At 34.1% G+C, this 17824-nt stretch overlaps 1 protein-coding gene across 2 annotated transcripts in view; it reads left to right on the top strand.

The window, feature by feature from the left end:
- Positions 1 to 17824, top strand: part of LOC142350905 (uncharacterized) — a 57014-nt gene that overhangs the window by 31281 nt on the left and 7909 nt on the right. For both annotated transcript variants that reach the window (XM_075402912.1, XM_075402911.1), the window contains 4 exons: positions 1230 to 1536; positions 14196 to 14364; positions 15115 to 15401; positions 17430 to 17614. In XM_075402912.1, coding sequence (XP_075259027.1) covers positions 1230 to 1536; positions 14196 to 14364; positions 15115 to 15401; positions 17430 to 17614 — 948 coding nt within the window. The remainder of the gene's footprint in view (positions 1 to 1229; positions 1537 to 14195; positions 14365 to 15114; positions 15402 to 17429; positions 17615 to 17824) is intronic.

The raw sequence follows: 17824 nt of genomic DNA, 5'->3' as shown, positions 1-17824 counted from the left end.
CAAGTATATATACCCAGGTTTAGGTCCAGACCCAAATTGAGCTATGATCAGACTATGCAGACTGAAATGACCTCTGATCAGACTTTCCAGACTGAAGTTTCCTCTGATCAGACCTTCCAGACTAAAATGATCTCTGATCAGACTTTCCAGACCAAAATGTCCTGTGATCAGACCGAACCCAGAGCACTGTCCAGACTATAGTGCGCTTATGATCAGACCCAAATTCAGACCATTGTCCAGACTATAAACAGACTATGATCAGACCATCTTCAGACCATAGTCCAGACTCAATTTCAGACCAGTGCCCAGACCTTAATCAGACTATCATCAGACTCAAGTGCGCTCAAAATAGTCTGATCAGAGAAAGATTTTAATTATGAACAATTCTCTTAATTTTGCTATAATATATTCATTTCATAAAAACTGGTGTTTGCAGTATTAAAATCATCTAAGGAAAAGCCAATTCTGACAATATTGCTAATGAAAACGAAACCTAACTGTTGAGAAAAAACTTTTATTTACAATACCCCTTAGTTCATATTTCTGACTCAATGAATGAACTTAGACAGCTTTCCACAAGAAACGTCGTGGTCTTCAGTTAATCGAAATTTCCTCTTGAGGGGACCGGCATTTGCTATCAACAGGACCCCTTGTTTCTGATCAGAGTCATCGGACTTTAGATGAGTCTCTGATCGGAACGCTGCTTTATTGTTGCCTCTTGGCTGCTTTATCCCTCAATAAAAAAACAAAAAAATTGAAAAAATAATGCACTCGAAATCAGACCTTCCAGACCGAATTGACCTCTGATCAGACCAAACCCAGACCATGTTCCTGACTAGACTATGATCAGACCGTCCAGACCGAATTGACATCTGATCAGACCGAAATCAGACCATGGTCCAGACTATTGCGCGCTCGAACTGCTTTCCAGACCCTGTAATTTCGGTCTAGGAACACAGGGGTGTGCGCTCGATTGGGTCTGATCATAGCTCAATTTGGGTCTGGACCAAAACCTGGACATATATATATATATATATATATATATATATATATATATATATGCGCAAAGTAGAGCACGTGTTTTTCGTTCATGTGAGCGAAGACTGCATTCGAACTGGATAACTGTCTGTTGTGCTGTGTGATGCTGTTACTCACCTTTTGTGCCTTTGTATATACATGCAATTCTGCTGCTATTAAACTATTAAATTGAGTTTTGTTGCCATGTTTAGATTACTCTATCAACCTACCTGATAAAGAAGAGCTGGTGATTGCTGACACCATCGACTTTTGTAACCCAGAGTCCGGCGATTATCACTGCAAACTGGGTTATTACACAAACCCGCAAACACTTGACTCACAGCAAAAAGTTTGCATTGATAAATGTAAAGTTACAGATAATGAGGATAGATCATGCGCTGTGTTGCGAGAACAATGTGAAGACGTTTGTGACCTCACCAATGTTATGGCAGACAAAAAAGATTGGTGTGACCTTGAAAAGAGGACCTGCCAGTGCAAACCTGGCTACAATCAACCCGAGTAAGAACTAATTTCTGACCAAAATTACTTGAATTGCCTTAGACAATAATACCGAGATCAAAAGATGATCGCATAAGCTCTTCAAGGGTTTTTACTCTACAAGATTATTGCCCAAATATAAATAACCAACAAGGCGGCTCGTTAATGTGCGTTCGCACATGATGTTCCGACCCGAGCTCATCTACATTTTTGACTTAATTGTCAACCAAATGAAGAGATAACAAAAATAGATGTTTGAATTTAAAAAAAAATGCTACAAAACCTAATTACAAATTGAATTACATAATGCCATTTCTCATTACAGCGCTCACGAGATCTACCAATAAAAAGACTACGAGAGAATACAGCAAACAACAAAATATGCAAAAACAAAATTTTCACGGCAGAAACCAAATATATAATTTTAAAAGCACCTAGTAACAACGTCAAAATGCAATCAGATAAAACCTTAACTCCACAAATTTAGTTTTTGCTAACTATACAGCAGATGTATGTTTTTCATAATGAGATTAGGTAAAAATTTGACATACAGAAAAAAAATGAGGTTAAGGTCAAAGATCAATCAACATTTCTCAAAACCAAATAATTTCAAAAGTCTAAAAAAATCTTTAGCTTTTAAAAAAAATAATTCTTGATAAATTTAGTAAAAAGTCAATATGAAACTAATGGGACCTGTCTTTGCAGAGACTAAACCATAGGAATAAACTAAATACGCAGAAAATCTCAAAAAATGAACAATTTACACAAAGAAGCAGAAAATCTCAAAAAATTACGAACAATAACATAAATTATTGAAGCCATTAAAATCATTAGCTATTATCTGAATTTTATTTATTTTTTACTTCAATTTAAATTTAAACTCATTCAGCTAAAATTATACTGAAAGCGAAAGGAAGTTCGTTCATTTGGGCCGCATTTGAAAATCATTGGGATCTGTTATTACCTGAATAAGCTAAAAGAAGAGAAAAAAAGAAACACAAATACACCACTCACAATATTTTTTTTTAATGAAAACGCATAATGTCCACCAAACAAAACATCATTTACGACATAATATTAGTAGACAAGTTGTTTTTGAAATTCAAGGAATTGGAGTGGACTTCTCAATGACGAGAATAAGTTGACGAAAAGAACAAAAAAAAAACTGAAAAGTTTGAAGGCATTTAAAACGCTAAATTATGCCTAGATGATGTGACGACTCGGATGTTTGTCATTCAAAATTTATCAATAGGACGTTACAACAAGTCATTGACTATGTAAACAACAACGAAAACAGGCAAAATCCAAAAGTTCGGTAGAAAATTGAGAGAAGAAATTGTCGAAGCTATTTAAACCATAAACTTTTTTCTCTGAAAACTTTTTGAATGATCCATTAAACGTCTTCACCAAGCCAATGGGAGCTATCTTTATTAAGATAATGTAATACGATTTCAAAAAGAACCAAAATTACGAAAAAAAATCCAAAAATTATAAAAATTATGAAAACTCGTGCACCGAAGTCAAAAAAACAATAGTTAGAAGACAAAACCGCTAACTAGATAAATTGTTGTTGATGTAGAAAAAAAAGCCACGATGTGATTACAAGGATGTTTATCATGCCTAGGTAATCAATAAGACATCACAATATGTCTTTTGACTATGAAAAAAAAACAACAAATACAGGCAAAAACCAAAATTTCTTTAGAAAAATGGGAGAAGAAAGTGTTGAAGCCATTTAAACCATATTTTTCTCTCAGAAAGTTTTATCTATGATCCTTTGGACGTCTTCACTAAAGAAAGATGTAGCCATCAATATTAGGATGACGTGATAAGATTTCAAAATGAACCAATTAAACGAAATGTCCAAAAAACTTTTAAAAAAATTTGAATTCTTTGAAATTTGAAAAATTTGATAAAGCCTCCAATGAGATTAACTTATGTTGCAGTGGTATGAAGGAGTTCAATCCTGTTTTTACTGAGATGAACTTACAGTTCACAAAAATAAGCTTATGATTTTCTAATTTAAAAAAAAATCGAAAATTTATTTTCAAAGTCTTAACAGCCATTCACAGCACTAGATAGGTTCACTTAATGCTCATTAACAAATCTATTGCACCCTTAGTCAACACGTTTATGCCATAGGATTATAAAACTTTAGTAAAACCTCAAAAAAAAAATCAAAATTTCATTTGAAATTACGAAATTTGAGATACGAATCCAAAAAAAAACATGAGCGATCCCTTTGAAACAAATTTTTTGTTCATTGGGCTTCATTTGATCGTAAAAGAGGTTTCTCATTAACGGAACTTCAATATGAAAAAGTCTAGTTGTCTCTAGGTGACTTGAAAAAACAAAAAAATTGTAAAATTTTTTAAAAAAAAAGAGCTCCCAAACCTAATTCGAATTTTTTTTTATATATTAAACTTCCCTCTAAGACTAGAACTAGTCTTTATTATCTCCTTTCGTCTATTAAAAACCTAAAATTGATTTACTTTTTGGCATGAAGTCTAGTTTTGATTTAAATTTTTCGTAGAAAAAACATTAATTCGAACGAAAATTACGGTAAAAGTGAACAAAAGTGAACCAAATATCCAGTCTTCACATGAAACTTTAAACCTCGATAACTCCTCGAAAAATACGAAATTCAAAAAAATCTTTTTAATTTCGAATTCTACGCTGGACGGGCTTTTTAATGAAACCATGCACATTTCTCTACGATGAATATATCGGTCGGCCAAAATTCACGGAACAAAAAAACCCATTTGAGTATATAGTTCCTCCCCCCCACAAGTGGGGTGGGAACAAAAATTTCATATGTTTATTAAGATGATTGAATTCACCAAAGCAGAGTTGTTGTTTTAGAATTTTTGTTGTTAAATCTCAGCGGTCAGTTCACAAAACAATGAAAAAATGGATTAAAAAAACAACACTCCAAACAAGCACTCAAAAACCAATTAAGGAAAGAATTCATAATTAAGTCCACATTGAGATATCAAAAAATAAAACTTTATTTCAAATCAATCTAAAAGCCCGTCTCTAAAGGAAGAGACTTTTAGAAATGTTTTTTCTTACCACATTGATCGATAACCGTTGCATTGTTCAACTACAAATGCAAAAGTAACACGTATGTTCCGAGTCACTTTGATGAAAGTTTTAAATCGATTTGAATCTAAGCCCGTGTGATCAGCAGTTTCACGAAAAAAATAATTTGTTATTTTTCCATCAATATTTTAGAAAACGAAGACTATTTAAACCAGGTTAGCTTTCTTCTGCCAATTAGAAATTTTTATACGGTCCCTAGAAAAACAAAAAGGGCATCATATGTAAGCTCTGGAAACAGAACAACCTAACTTTCAATTTTTATAAGCAAGTAAGAGGTTTTCATTCATAAATTTCTCTACTAACAACAACGATACTGCTGTTAACAATGATTAACTCGAGGGCGTGGATTATATTAAGTAGCATTTTCACCAATCTTTTCTTTTGATTTTTCACTAGTTAATAGTCGCCCTCGTCTTGCCAGTCGGCTGTTATTGAAGGCAGTGTTGTAATTCAAAGAAAATGAAATTTATTGGGGCACTGTTATTAAAGTAAGCTCTGGAGCAGTAAAATGAACAAATGCGAGTACTTTTGAAACATTAAATTTGAAATATTTTTCAAGAGATTTTCAACGGATTAATTTCATATCCAAAGTTTTTAGTGCATTTGACACTAATTGTTTTAACTTGTTGACACTATTTGTCAAAAAATAAATTTAATGTTGTTCACGCGACATAATTTTTCTCAATATTATGATGTGCACAATAATGCATAGATGAAATTCTTCAGGCCCGTAAAGGACACCTAATGATGGTTTTAAGACGTAGAGCTTATTTGCGTTCAAAAATTAGTAGGAATTTTTTGGTATTTTTGCAGTTTTTGTTGTTTTTTCTTTTGTCACTTATAAACTTACTTATTGTGTTTTTGAAATTTTATGTTGATAGAAAGTCAAATTTTTTGCATTGTATTGGTTTTTACGTCATTTTTTTTCAAACGAAACAAAAGTTTTTGAGTTCTGCCAATTTTTTGTGTATCGTTCTCCAATTTGTCTCATATGAGACAGTCGTGTTAGGCTGTCCATTGACTCAAATTGAATTTATTCCATAAATTAAACTAACATCTAACGCCTTTAAGGACTTTGTCAATTTTTTGATTTTCCTGGTTTTCAATTTTAATTTTTTATTGCATATTTTTGTTGATCACTTTTCGATTTTATATTAGTCAAGTTTTCGATTTTTCTGGTTTTCAATTTTAATTTTTTTATTGCATATTTTTGTTGATCACTGGTCTCATAGGCCCTCTAATGAAGTATTTTGTTTTGCAATTGAATATTTTTAGTTGTTTGTTACTTTTTAACAGTTATGACGGCTTTGACGCAACCTGTTTTTTGATTTACTTTATTTTTACTCTGGTCGCCTTTATAATTGTATTGTTGTTCGGTGAATTATTTTCTTTGATAGCAAGTCTATTGATTAGTCTACTGAGAATATTTCCACCTTTTTGAATATTTTACCTAATATCTAACAATTTTACTATAACTATCTTCATTCGGTTCATACCGTTGCGTGGTCCTATAAATGTTTTCAAAATTGAAAAATTTTCTTTCTAACGATGATTTGCTGAAATGGCGTCAGAAATTTTAAACTCAGGCTGCAAGTCTCAAACATTTTGATGCCATTTTTTTCAAAACTATTCGAAAAAATTGATTTTTTTTTGTCATTTCCTGTGTTAATTTTTTTGCCGCTTTCATTGTATACAAAATTGTTCTTTGCGATCCAAAAAATGAGAGTAATAATCTTTCCATTCCAAGAATTTCATAAATGAGGCCATATATAACTTTAAGACGTTTTGAGAAGTTTTTAAAAGAAAATTAGAGAAAATTTTTTATAATTATTACTTTAGTAATTGTTTTAAAGTGTTTTTATTAATGATTCCATAAAAATGGAAAGTGGTTTTAGAAAGAGTCAGATATAATTTTTTGTGTTCTGTTTCTTGAACACTTTTTCGGAACTCATCACGCTTTGGTTTTTTACTTCGTTGAACAAAACTTTGTCTTGTTTTAACCAACTGGGCAGCTTTTTTGACCAATTGCCACAATAGTTTTTTATTTTTAGGCTAGTTCTATTCTTCATTGTTAGTCCCTATAGCTCAAAGTTGCTTTAAAGAGAAACAGCTCTAAAATGAAAAAAATGCTCTGCAAAACCAAATTCAGGAAAAAAAACTGAAAAGAGAAAAAAATTCCAGTTGCTTGATGATCAAAACTGTTGAATCAAACTGCAGATTGCTTTATTGCTTCAAATAAAATGTCATAATTTTAATAACCATGACACCACTTGTTTTCAGAAATAATTACTGAGTTTTTGGCTTTCTCTCAATTTTCCAGTTGTTTTTTGTTAGTATCACTTAGTCTCAATGATGACCAGTCTTATTAGCTTTTTCGATCATTTTGTCTGATATCTGACAGTTTAATCAGTTTTGACATAACTTTTACTCAAAAAATATTTTTCTGTTAATTGGTCACTTAGGCTCAATTATAATAAATAGGATTTGTTCCCTAGTCAGAGAGGCCTCCTCCGTTCTTTTTAATATTTCTATTTATTCAATTGTTTTTTTTATTGTTTTTAAAACCATTCATTGTCAAAAATCACAAATGTTTTGCTTTTAATCGTTGCTTGCAGTTTTTGATGTATTCATTACGTGCTCCCTATATCTTTTTAATGAAATCAAAATCAGACATATCGTTTCTAACTATGGATAGTTTATTAGTTGTTATTGGCTCCAAAAACACTTTTTGGTTCCGTGTGTTTCATATAGTTGAGTTTCCGTGTGTTTCATATAGTCTCATTGTTTTTTTAAAAACAAAGTTGAGCTTTGCTGTCTAAAGTCCCATAATCTAAAAGTTTTCTGGGAAGGTGTTTTTGATCCGTATAAATTTAGTGACCCTGGTTTTTTTTTATAGAATAAAGGAATAAATGATCATTTATGTATTTATAAAATTCCTTAGATTATTCTTTCCTGTAGATGCCGAAAAACATTTTTTTGGTTTTGCAATTTTTGAGCTGTGGTTAGAGCTTTTCCTGTTATGTTTTCTGTGTCAACTAAAGTATTTTTTGAGCTTTATCAAACTTTAGCGAATCAATCTAAATTGAACAAAGTTAGTAGCAAAAACAAAAATAATGATGAAAACAGTATAAATCCAAAAATTTTCCCTTCTGGTTGCTTGAAAATAAACTCACCAAAAAGATGAACACTAAAAAAGTTTGAAGTTATAATAATGTTCACTTTTTTGTTTTTTGTCAAAAAAAGGTTGAAACAAGCCATTAACAATCAATAGTCACACAGAAATTGAAGAGCCCTCTTATTTTTTTCTATTTTGAGTTGGCCTCTCAAAAAATGAATAGAAGTGACAGGGACTTGAAACATTTACTTTTTATTAAAACTTGAATAGCAATACTAGCGATATCAGCATTCGCAAAAAATATTCTCATAATCACAGCAAAAAATGCAGGCTTCTGTCAACAGTGGATCCAAAGATGTTTTCAGAATCGAGAAGAACCTCATAAGATAAGACAATCGCTTAGGAGAGAAATTCATTCGACGCTTAATTCTGATTGATCGAAAACCGGATTGCTGCAAATATCTCTAGTACATTCCGCCATTACAATTGGTGTTTGATTATGTTGTCGGCTTAAATTTTTATTTTGGGTTGTCCGATGAACCGTTGTCGATTCGGCGATGGTTCAAGAACACGATTCAAGTGCAGAGTCGCGGCCATATGAAATAACAGCTTCGTGAATGCAACAACTGATAACAATATCTTAAACATGTTTTGGTAATATGGGTGACGAAAAGATTTATTCTACGCTTTTGAAAATATGAGGCATTGGTAAAAATCTGTTATAAACAACACGCGAAGGAATATTTCAAAAGGAATATCAAAGAGGATTATCTAATCAAAAAAGGAACCAAGTATATAGAATTTAAAAGAAAAGTGTTGATCAAAAAAGTTTTCATCATTGTTTTATTGGTCTACCAAAAGTTTATGGTGAAATACTTTGTTCTATTTTACGATATACTTGCATGTAATCCGCTCGTTGATTCACACTATCTCTTTCAATCAAGACGTGATCTAGTTTTGCCAGCAAAAGATAGGATATGAGCAAGACCTTGTTAAACCATAAGTAATGGTTAAGTGACTCTGCTTGTCACTGAGAACTTCTGGCCTTTATCGAGAACCCCGAAGCGGTTCGAGATATTAAGTCAGAATTTCGAAGTGACTTCTGCAGAGTCACTTAACCATGCTTAAAACACGAAACTCGCACGTTTTAAAATGACGAAAGTCAACGGAATTCAACTTCTGGCGAAGTAGCGACTTCTGGCATTTTGACTTCTGGCACTGCAGGCTTTCGGCATTTTAAAATGTGCACGTGAGTGTTTTAAGTTCCATTACGAGTCGGTACCTCTACCAAATAGGGTAGGATTATTTTCTTTGTCCTCAATAATTATCCGAATAAATTTAAAAGGACCCTTAAGCTATAGAATTTGGCCTACTTGTTCGACCAATTAAAATTACCTAGTAGTTCGGGCCGAGTGAAATTGGGTGACTTTGTCGCTCAGACTCCAATGTTTAAGAATATCCAACTACGCAATTAGGGGTTTTTTCTCCGCACGCAGGAGCCTCAATTTGATTAGTGTTGTCGGGTTGATTCCGACTTTCAAGGCAATTTGAAATCAACCAAAGCACAAAATGTGGACTAATTTACACCCATTTTCCAAGGACAAAGCTATTTATTCAAAAAAAAAATGTAGAATAGAATCTAAAATTAGTAATCTGTGCTTGTTCCGATCCCTCTTGAGGGGGGAGGAACTATATACTCAACTTGTTTTTACGACCCGAAGAGGAGTATTGATATTCTACAGGTTTTTACGACTCGAAGAGGAGTATTGATATTCTACAGGTTTTTTTTAGCAGAAAGCAAGTTTGTTCATGACTTGAATTTTGACTTCTTCCTTTTCGAGCTTTAACCTCCGTTTTTGATTGTTGACTTCTGTTTTCGAACATTGGACTTTAACAATAGCTTAGTTTGTAATGTATAGCAATTGGTAACAGTCTGTAATTCAAGGTGAAGAGGTCAATTTGAGAAAAATGGATCCAATTTAACTTCCTATCCCGCCCCCAAAAAACTACCCCCCCCCCACGTACCTAACACCCCCAAACCCAACGTACCTACCTACCCCCCCCCCCCCCCCCCACGCACCTACCCCCACGCACCTACCCCCCCCCCCCACCCCACCTACCTACACCCCCCCCCCACCAGAACCTACCCACACCCCTGAACTGAAAAAATTTTAACGCTTTTTATGTTATATTGGTCTACTATTTTTGTTATTTCTAGTGTTTTTTTAGAAATTATGATTTTGTCCAAGTTAGGGTAGAGATTATTTTGCACGACGATTCGAGTCGTTTCCGGTATTCTATCGGCAATGTTTTTTTTTGCTCAAACAATTTTGACCGATCGATATATTCATCGTAGAGAGTTGTGAGTGGTATCAATCATTAAACCAAACCCTACAGCATAAAATATGGAATTAGAAGATTTTTTTTAATTTCGTTCTCTAGAGCAAGTTATCATGAATTAAATTTTTGTGAATTTTGAGAATGATTTGCGTTATTTTTGTTCAAATTTCCGGAAGTATTGCCTAAAATTTAGTCAATTTTGCCAAAAGGGTTAAAACTGATAACAGAAGTGTTGCTGATTTATTTTCAAAGACACAAAAGAATTGCTGACTATTTTGATTCATTTTTTTGGCTAAAGTTTGACTAAGTATTTCAAAATTAAACTTTTTTCATCAAAAATTGCGCAAAATAAGCTTCTTTGGTGCACTTTGATTATATTTGCAGGAAGTACACACTCAAAAACCACTAACACATTTTGTGTAAATTCCAAAGGGGCTAGTCTTACTTCCAATTCTACTGAGAGTGATCTGGAATTAAAGTTTTGCTGTTTTGTGCCAATTTTTCTGGATGATTTTCAAAAACGCAGCATTTTTTTTAACCAACAAAATAATTATATATAAAACCTTCAAAACAATTAAGTGTTCTTAACGGAAGAACAGCAATAGCAAGACTAGTTCTGGTCCAATCTTTGACTGTTACAGTCCAAAAATAATTCGGATTGCATTTGTTCACTCTTTTCAAAAAAAAGTTGGATCAGTTTTATGTTAATTAAAGAACAGAACAATTCAAATCAAAGTTCACTGGTGATAGGTCCAATCGGCTTCCTAAGCATCTACAAATTATTGTTTCTGCTTTTGTGCTCGAAAGCTTGTGGTCGTTATGACTTTTAAAACTATGTGTTTTTAAATAATCTCTGGCTTCTTGGACTTTGCCACTGTTTTTCTTTTAATTTAGTCTGTTGGTAGCCTAGAGTCAGCAAAGAAAGAAAGTTTTTTATTTCTACTGAATTAAAATTTAATCTTTATTGGGTTTTTAAGAGTTCAGATATGGTTTTTTGGCTTTGATACTACCAAATTTCACAATTTATTTTGATTTTTATGAGTTTGTCCACTTTTCACTGATTTTTGTCGTTTTTTCACATTATCACATTATTGACAGCTCACCAAACACATTACTGGCGTTTAAAATAACTACAATTGAACATATCAAATTACTTAAATGTACAGATTATGGTATAAAGTTTTGGACACCACTTTCTCGAAAATTATGTTCGAGTTTCTTTTTTTCCTTTTGTCTTTAACTGTCGTTTTCACGTTACATTTTTGTCGCGTGAAATTTCCTGGAGAATAAGAACTCTCCTTAGCAATTTATGTGTGGTCAGATGAGATGATGGCTTTCATGACTTTGAAAAGACTTGTTTTAAAAACCCACTTTTTAACTTCACATTTTTGTTCTTTTTTGTTTGTATTTTTTACCTAGTCTCGTTAATTACATGGCACGTATGACATTATTGTTACTGAGAGGAAGTATACAAAATCTAAAGATTTTAATGAAATTGTTATGACTTTACTGGTTTCGATACGGGCTTTTCCCCCAAAAAACAGTAAATTAATTTTTGAATTTCGTTTATATTTGACGTTCTGTTTGTAAAAGTCAGACACTTCTGAATAATTACAGGTATCAATTGCTTATTTTGGAAGAAAAAACAAACGTACTTCACTTTTTCAATTGGTAGCTAATGGTTTTCCTGACTTTGAAAATAGTTGTTTTCGAAAAAAAAACAAAGTTATTTCTTATTTTTTAAATGTTTTTCTAATTTTTGTCAATTTTACCTAGTTTCATTAATGAGAGTTCACATAAAACATTATTGGCATTCGCAAAAGGCGCAGTTGGACATATTTTGAGAGGCGAAATATGGCTTGACGGGTTTGACAGCGTTTTCTTCCAAGTTTCAATTGAATTTTTATTTGTTATCTTTATTTGTTCTTTTTGTAACCGCATAAAAAATTCAATAAAGACAGTTCCTAATGCCCTCCTATATAGGTATTGGTGACAACAAAACGCAAAACGTTTAGATGTGTTTTCATTTAAAATCTAATGGTTTTCATTACTTTGAAATTAATTTTTTAAGCGAATTTGTAAACCTTGCTGGTTTTGTTCGTTTCTGTCTAATTGTAACCGAGGTTTTTTATGGACTGGTCCCATAACTTTTCTATCAAAGTACAAGTTTTTTGTTCAGTTTCATTTCATCTGACGCTATCTTGACTTTTCATTTAGGTTTTTTTAAATGGACATAAAGTTTTGGATGTAGATAATGTGTTTGTTGTTGTTGTTTGATTTTGCTGTTCGTCTTGCCTCGCCTTCTCAATAATGGCAGATCTCACCAATCTAATTCAGATTTTTTTACTCCTTTGAAGTATTCGAGTTGGAAGCGACATTTTTCTTCATACGCCAGTTTTTTGAAAATTACTTGAATATTTTTCTATCTGTTCATTTGGTAGACAATTATTCCAAAAATGTGGATGAGCGGGTTGGGAACTTTATGTGCGAACGCACATTACCGGGTCCCTTTGTTTTTTTCGAATTTTGAATAAAACTTTTTGTTGGCAATCAGGAAATTAAACAAGATCTTATAAAAAATAGTCCCAAATTTGTTTCTTTATTGAAATCCGTGTCTGCAGACGGTTTGATTTTGAACGTCACACCCCCAGAGTTTCTGGAATTTTTATCGTGTATGATCTGATAAGATGCTAACTAAAAAATTTTATCGTGTAAGATCTAATCAGATCTTACACGATAAAAGTTCCTCTTATCAGATCTTACACGATAAAAGTTCTGGTAAGAGGAATTTTTATCGTGTATGATCTGGTAAGACATCTTATAAAATAAACATTCCTCTTCTCAGAATTTTTATCGTGTAAGATCTGATAAGACATCTTATAAAATAAATATTTCCCTTGTCACAATTTTTCTCGTGTAAGATCTGATAAGACGGAATTTTTATCGTGTAAGATCTGATAAGACGGAATTTTTATCGTGTAAGATCTGATATGACATGTTTTAATTATTTCAATATAACCGTATAACGTAGTCAGGGTCCTATGAAAGCAAAAAAATAATCGGTCAGCTAACCAATTATGAAACAAAAAACGCTTGTTGATTCTGTTTTGGCGGCAGTTTTATTGTGAGTCTTAACTGGGTACTTTGGCTAAACTTAGCAGTCCAAGATAGTTTCGGTCTTTGAAAAAAATTTTTCAGCCTTGTTTGATAATCACCGCTTCGGAGAAAGCCCCTGCCACTCAAATAATCTTTTTTACAATATCTTATAAGTCTTAAAAGACAGTATAAGATATTTTTCTCTGTGTTGCTCTGACACTTAAGTGTTGCAAGCTGTAGTTTTTCGGCTACTGCTTGAGAGCAACTCTGAATTGTCTTCAACATGAAGAATATACAATACTTCAGGAATTTATATAAGAGGAAATTTTTATCGTGTAAGATCTGGTAAGACGGAATTTTTATCGTGTAAGATCTTATAAGAGGAATTTTTATCGTGTAAGATCTTATAAGAGGAATTTTTATCTTGTAAGATCTTATAAGAGGAATTTTTATCGTGTAGTATCTTATAAGAGGAATTTTTATCGTGTAAGATCTTATAAGAGGGATTTTTATCGTATAAGATCTGATAAAAGTCTTATCAGATCTGATATGAAGATGCATCCCCTTACAGGCTATTAGCAAAATGGTTTTGTCAGAAATTTGTCAGATCTTACACGATAAAAAAATTCCACAATCATTGGGGACAACTCGTTCATGGGCCTTCATTTTATTTTGAAGGTGCAAACTTTCGGTCTGTGATCTCAGCCTGAGCATGTATGACTATTTTTTTTTTGAAAATTCACCTATATTATCCTATTATTATTATAATACACAGCGCACTAAAAATGTATTTGAGAACTGTAAATAAGTTTAATGCGATAAAAGTTGCAGGAAACGTTGACGCAGAGGTAGGAAAGTGTGGAAGAAGAGAGTAGGTAGGGACGAGAGATCAGAAATTCGAGCTCAAAAAATTGGCAAAATTGATGAACGTGTATCGAATACTAGAGTAAGAGGAGTTACGAACTAGAAATCTAGTTATTTAAGGATAGGATTTAGTGCTCATTTTTGCTAATACCAATTCTTTCAGCTGTCGTGAGAAACGTCCTTCTGACAAAGGAGGGATCAACTGTCAACAGGAATGCAGTCATTACTGTAAAATGCCCCTTGATAGACACGATGCTACATGTGATGGAGAGAGATGCATATGTCCATCAGGGTTCAAAGAAGTCAAGGTCGTCAAAGATAGCGGCGAAGAGGTACAAAATTGGACATTTATCATCAAATTGATAACCGATATCGAAAAATTGTCTTGGGAGATGGGCTCTTTCCTATTAAAACCCCACCCCTGTTTAGTGGTAAGATAACTTACAGCCCCACTCATGGTAATATACCATAAAGGGGGGCTATATTTTCACGGGGACTATAATTTCAGGGGGGGGGGGGGGTATAATGGGAAAGACCCGAGGGATTCAGGGATACATAGGGCACCTTATTTTTAGAGCTTTTTATGAACCCAAATAGCCCAGTATATGTTCTATCTGGCACAAAGAATATGTGCTATAATTTTCACAATTTCCCCCTGTGCTCTGAACTCAATTGCTCTGTATTGGGGGTTGAGGTGTATTTTTCAACTTTAACTTTCTACTTCAACTTTAAATTCGTCAAATTCCCTCTAGCGATATTCAATTAGCTTGAGATTGCTTTAGATTTTGTATAAACTATTATTTTAAAATCAAGACTTAAAAATTTTTGGTGAAAATATCCTTACAAGGAAACTTTATTGCGGATGCTGAGATAATCTCTTGAGAATCGACACATAAATCTTTGATTTTGCATCGCATTATTTTCCTGAATTGTATAATTTATTCATGGTAAACATTTTGCTTAGAATTCGGAAAGTACTGGTCCCGAACTAAAATTTGCGGTTCATTTTTCGCGGTCTTTGTTGATTTCTTAGTTCTAAGAATGACAAAAAGAGCAAAAGTATTGATATATGATGTTTCCAGGTATACGAGTGCAGAGAATGCGAGGACGGCTTGTACGGCATAAACTGCGAACAGTCATGCAAGAGTCGCGGTCATAAATGCTTCAGTGCCTACGGCCTGCAACATCTAACGAAAGATATATGCGATAAAGAGGACGGTAGATGTCTATGCAAGGCCGGGTTTGACCCAAATTTCAACTGTGAGAAGAATTGTAACGATTACCATTATTCCACAGCGGGTTCCGAGTCTTGCACTCATTGCAGCTGCGATCATCTGGCTTTGTGTGATAAAACGAATGGAAAGTGCCAGTAGGTGTAACAAAATTTGGGTATTTCCCTTTATAGCCCCCCAGCTTAGTGGTCAGATAACCTATAGCCCCCCCCCCAATCATGGTAAATATGCAATAGTGGGGGGGGGGCATAATGGGAAAGACCCTAAAAATTTTTTCAGCAGTTTTTTTATTCCCTCAGTTTTATTAATATCCTGTAAGACATTATAACATTTGGGATCTTTTCCGTTTGTGCCCCCCCAGTACGTTATGCGCCCCCAGTTACAGAGCACGTGCCATTACATAGTAAATCACTATGTAAAATTATTGCACGTGCGTCTGGGGGGTGCAAATAATATGCGCCCACTAAGCTGGGGGGGGGGGGGGCACAAACGGAAAAGATCCAACATTTGAAAATGTGCTGGCACGCGAAGCTAAATTTATAAAGCATATTCGGTCCCACTCATTAGAGACCGTTACTACGTAGGAGCTAGGAATTAGAGCTGAACTGTCGCAGAGCGCATGAGAGAAAATGAGAATCAGAGCCGAATGCTTAAAATTGATTGGCCACTCAATCTGATTGGTTCAAATTTCAAAAAATGGCGAATTAATTAGTTGTCATCGCTTGATTATCTATGGTGTGCGGTCGGCATGCGCTCCACTTGGCTTTTCCGTGGCCCCAACACTCCCGTACAAGCGAAGAGGGGATTTCTGCCACAGATAGACCATAATTGCGCTTTTATGTATGCATTTCTTCACAAAAAACTGCCTTTAAAATAATGTGTTTATGATAAACCAATCAAAAAACGGGAAATGTTCTGCTTTAAATCTTATTTCATGGTATTCTCTGTGTGCCCGTTTGTTGTTTTTTACACTTTGAAAAATTGTACTCTCCAATTTCGATGATTTTATTTTAGTACAGAATTGAAACAAATGAAACATAGATTTTTAGCAAAGACAAACAATGGCACCCGTATACATGTGTAATCATTACGGGATCCACGGACAACACCTTAAGTTTAAGGGCAAAACCTGATTATGAGCCCGCGCCAATACTAAGTAAAGTGAATCATTTGGTTCATTTTAACATCTTTAATTCTACAAAACCTATCTTAGTACATGTAAAATGTGTCTTTGAGTATTTGAAATAGTAGCCGTACCCAACTCTCAGTCAAATTCAGTAGTGAGTCTGAGTCTAATTCAGGTCACATTTTGTACTGAATTTGTCTGATTCAGAGTTAATTCAGTGATTCCTTCTGAACTATCTTCTGATTCAGAAGAATACTTATCATTTCCTCTGAATTTTGCTTTGATTCAGAGCAGTTCAGAAATCACTTAACAGTTGGTTCTGAAATCCTTCTGAATTAGTACTAAAACTTAAAAATCCTCTGAAAATGTTTGGAATCAGTACTGATTGTCACTGTGTCTTAGGTACGTGCGATGAAGTATGGGTGGTGAATGTATTAGTGGGTAATTATGCAATGTATCCTCCGTCGCCAAATTCCACTAAATAGCGCAATATTAATTAGAGATAGGGGCTCCGGCTCGTAATGCTAAAAAACTGGAGAATATCGTGGTCAGCAGCAAACAACATTATCTGTACTGAAAAGTTGAAAATTGATGTATTTGAACTTTTATTGATGTTGAAGGCCTTTGAAAATTGAATAAAATTCCAGTACACAAATTAGCGGATCTTTTCCGTACCAAAACCTCTACAAAATTCTTAGCAGTGATGAAAAAGATTCCAGAACATTAATATTACGCAAAATTGTTCATTGAACTTCGTGCATGCGTCAATCGACATGAGGTATAGAAAAAAAACGTCTGACTATTTGATCGCGACTGCTTCTGGGGAATTGCAGTCGCAATCGAATATTTCAGAATTGCCCCTTCCCCCCCCAAAAAAAAATTGCTTTTTACACAATATTGGGAGGCCTATATTTTAGTAGTAGTGGTGTGTGGTGGTGGTGGTGGTGGTGGTGATGGTGTGAGTGTGTGTGTGTGTGTGGGGGGGGGCAATACTTAGAAGAACCCGTTTGTTCTAGATGCAAGGCTGCTAAACTTTTAGGTGTGGGAAATACCTAGCAGGTGAGAGGTGTGAACAAATAGTGGGCACGTGTCCACCCGGAAAGTCAGGTGCCAAATGTGACATAGATTGTCAGTGCAGTGCGGGTGAGAATTGCACCCGAATGGACGAAAAGGAATGCAGATGCACACCTGATGACGTCATTGATGAATATTGTGATCGAAGACGTGAGTTTAGTTTTGAACGTAGTTGAACAAAGGTTCACAAGTATAACTTAACCCACGCTGATGAGTCCAAAAATTAGGGCATGGTTGCCAGATCATGTATTGGTTTGCACGGGAACCCCAGTTAACGACGAAAGAAGGTCTGATAAAGATGACTTCAGCGTAGATGGTAACATTAATTCAACTTTTATGCAAAAACCCGATTGTCGTGGT

This window comes from Convolutriloba macropyga, chromosome 12, assembly GCF_964194025.1.
Source record: "Convolutriloba macropyga chromosome 12, txConMacr16.3, whole genome shotgun sequence".
NCBI classification, from domain to species: domain Eukaryota; kingdom Metazoa; phylum Xenacoelomorpha; order Acoela; family Convolutidae; genus Convolutriloba; species Convolutriloba macropyga.
The sequence above is the reverse complement of the archived record's forward strand: the minus strand, read 5'-3'. Positions and strand labels throughout refer to the sequence as shown.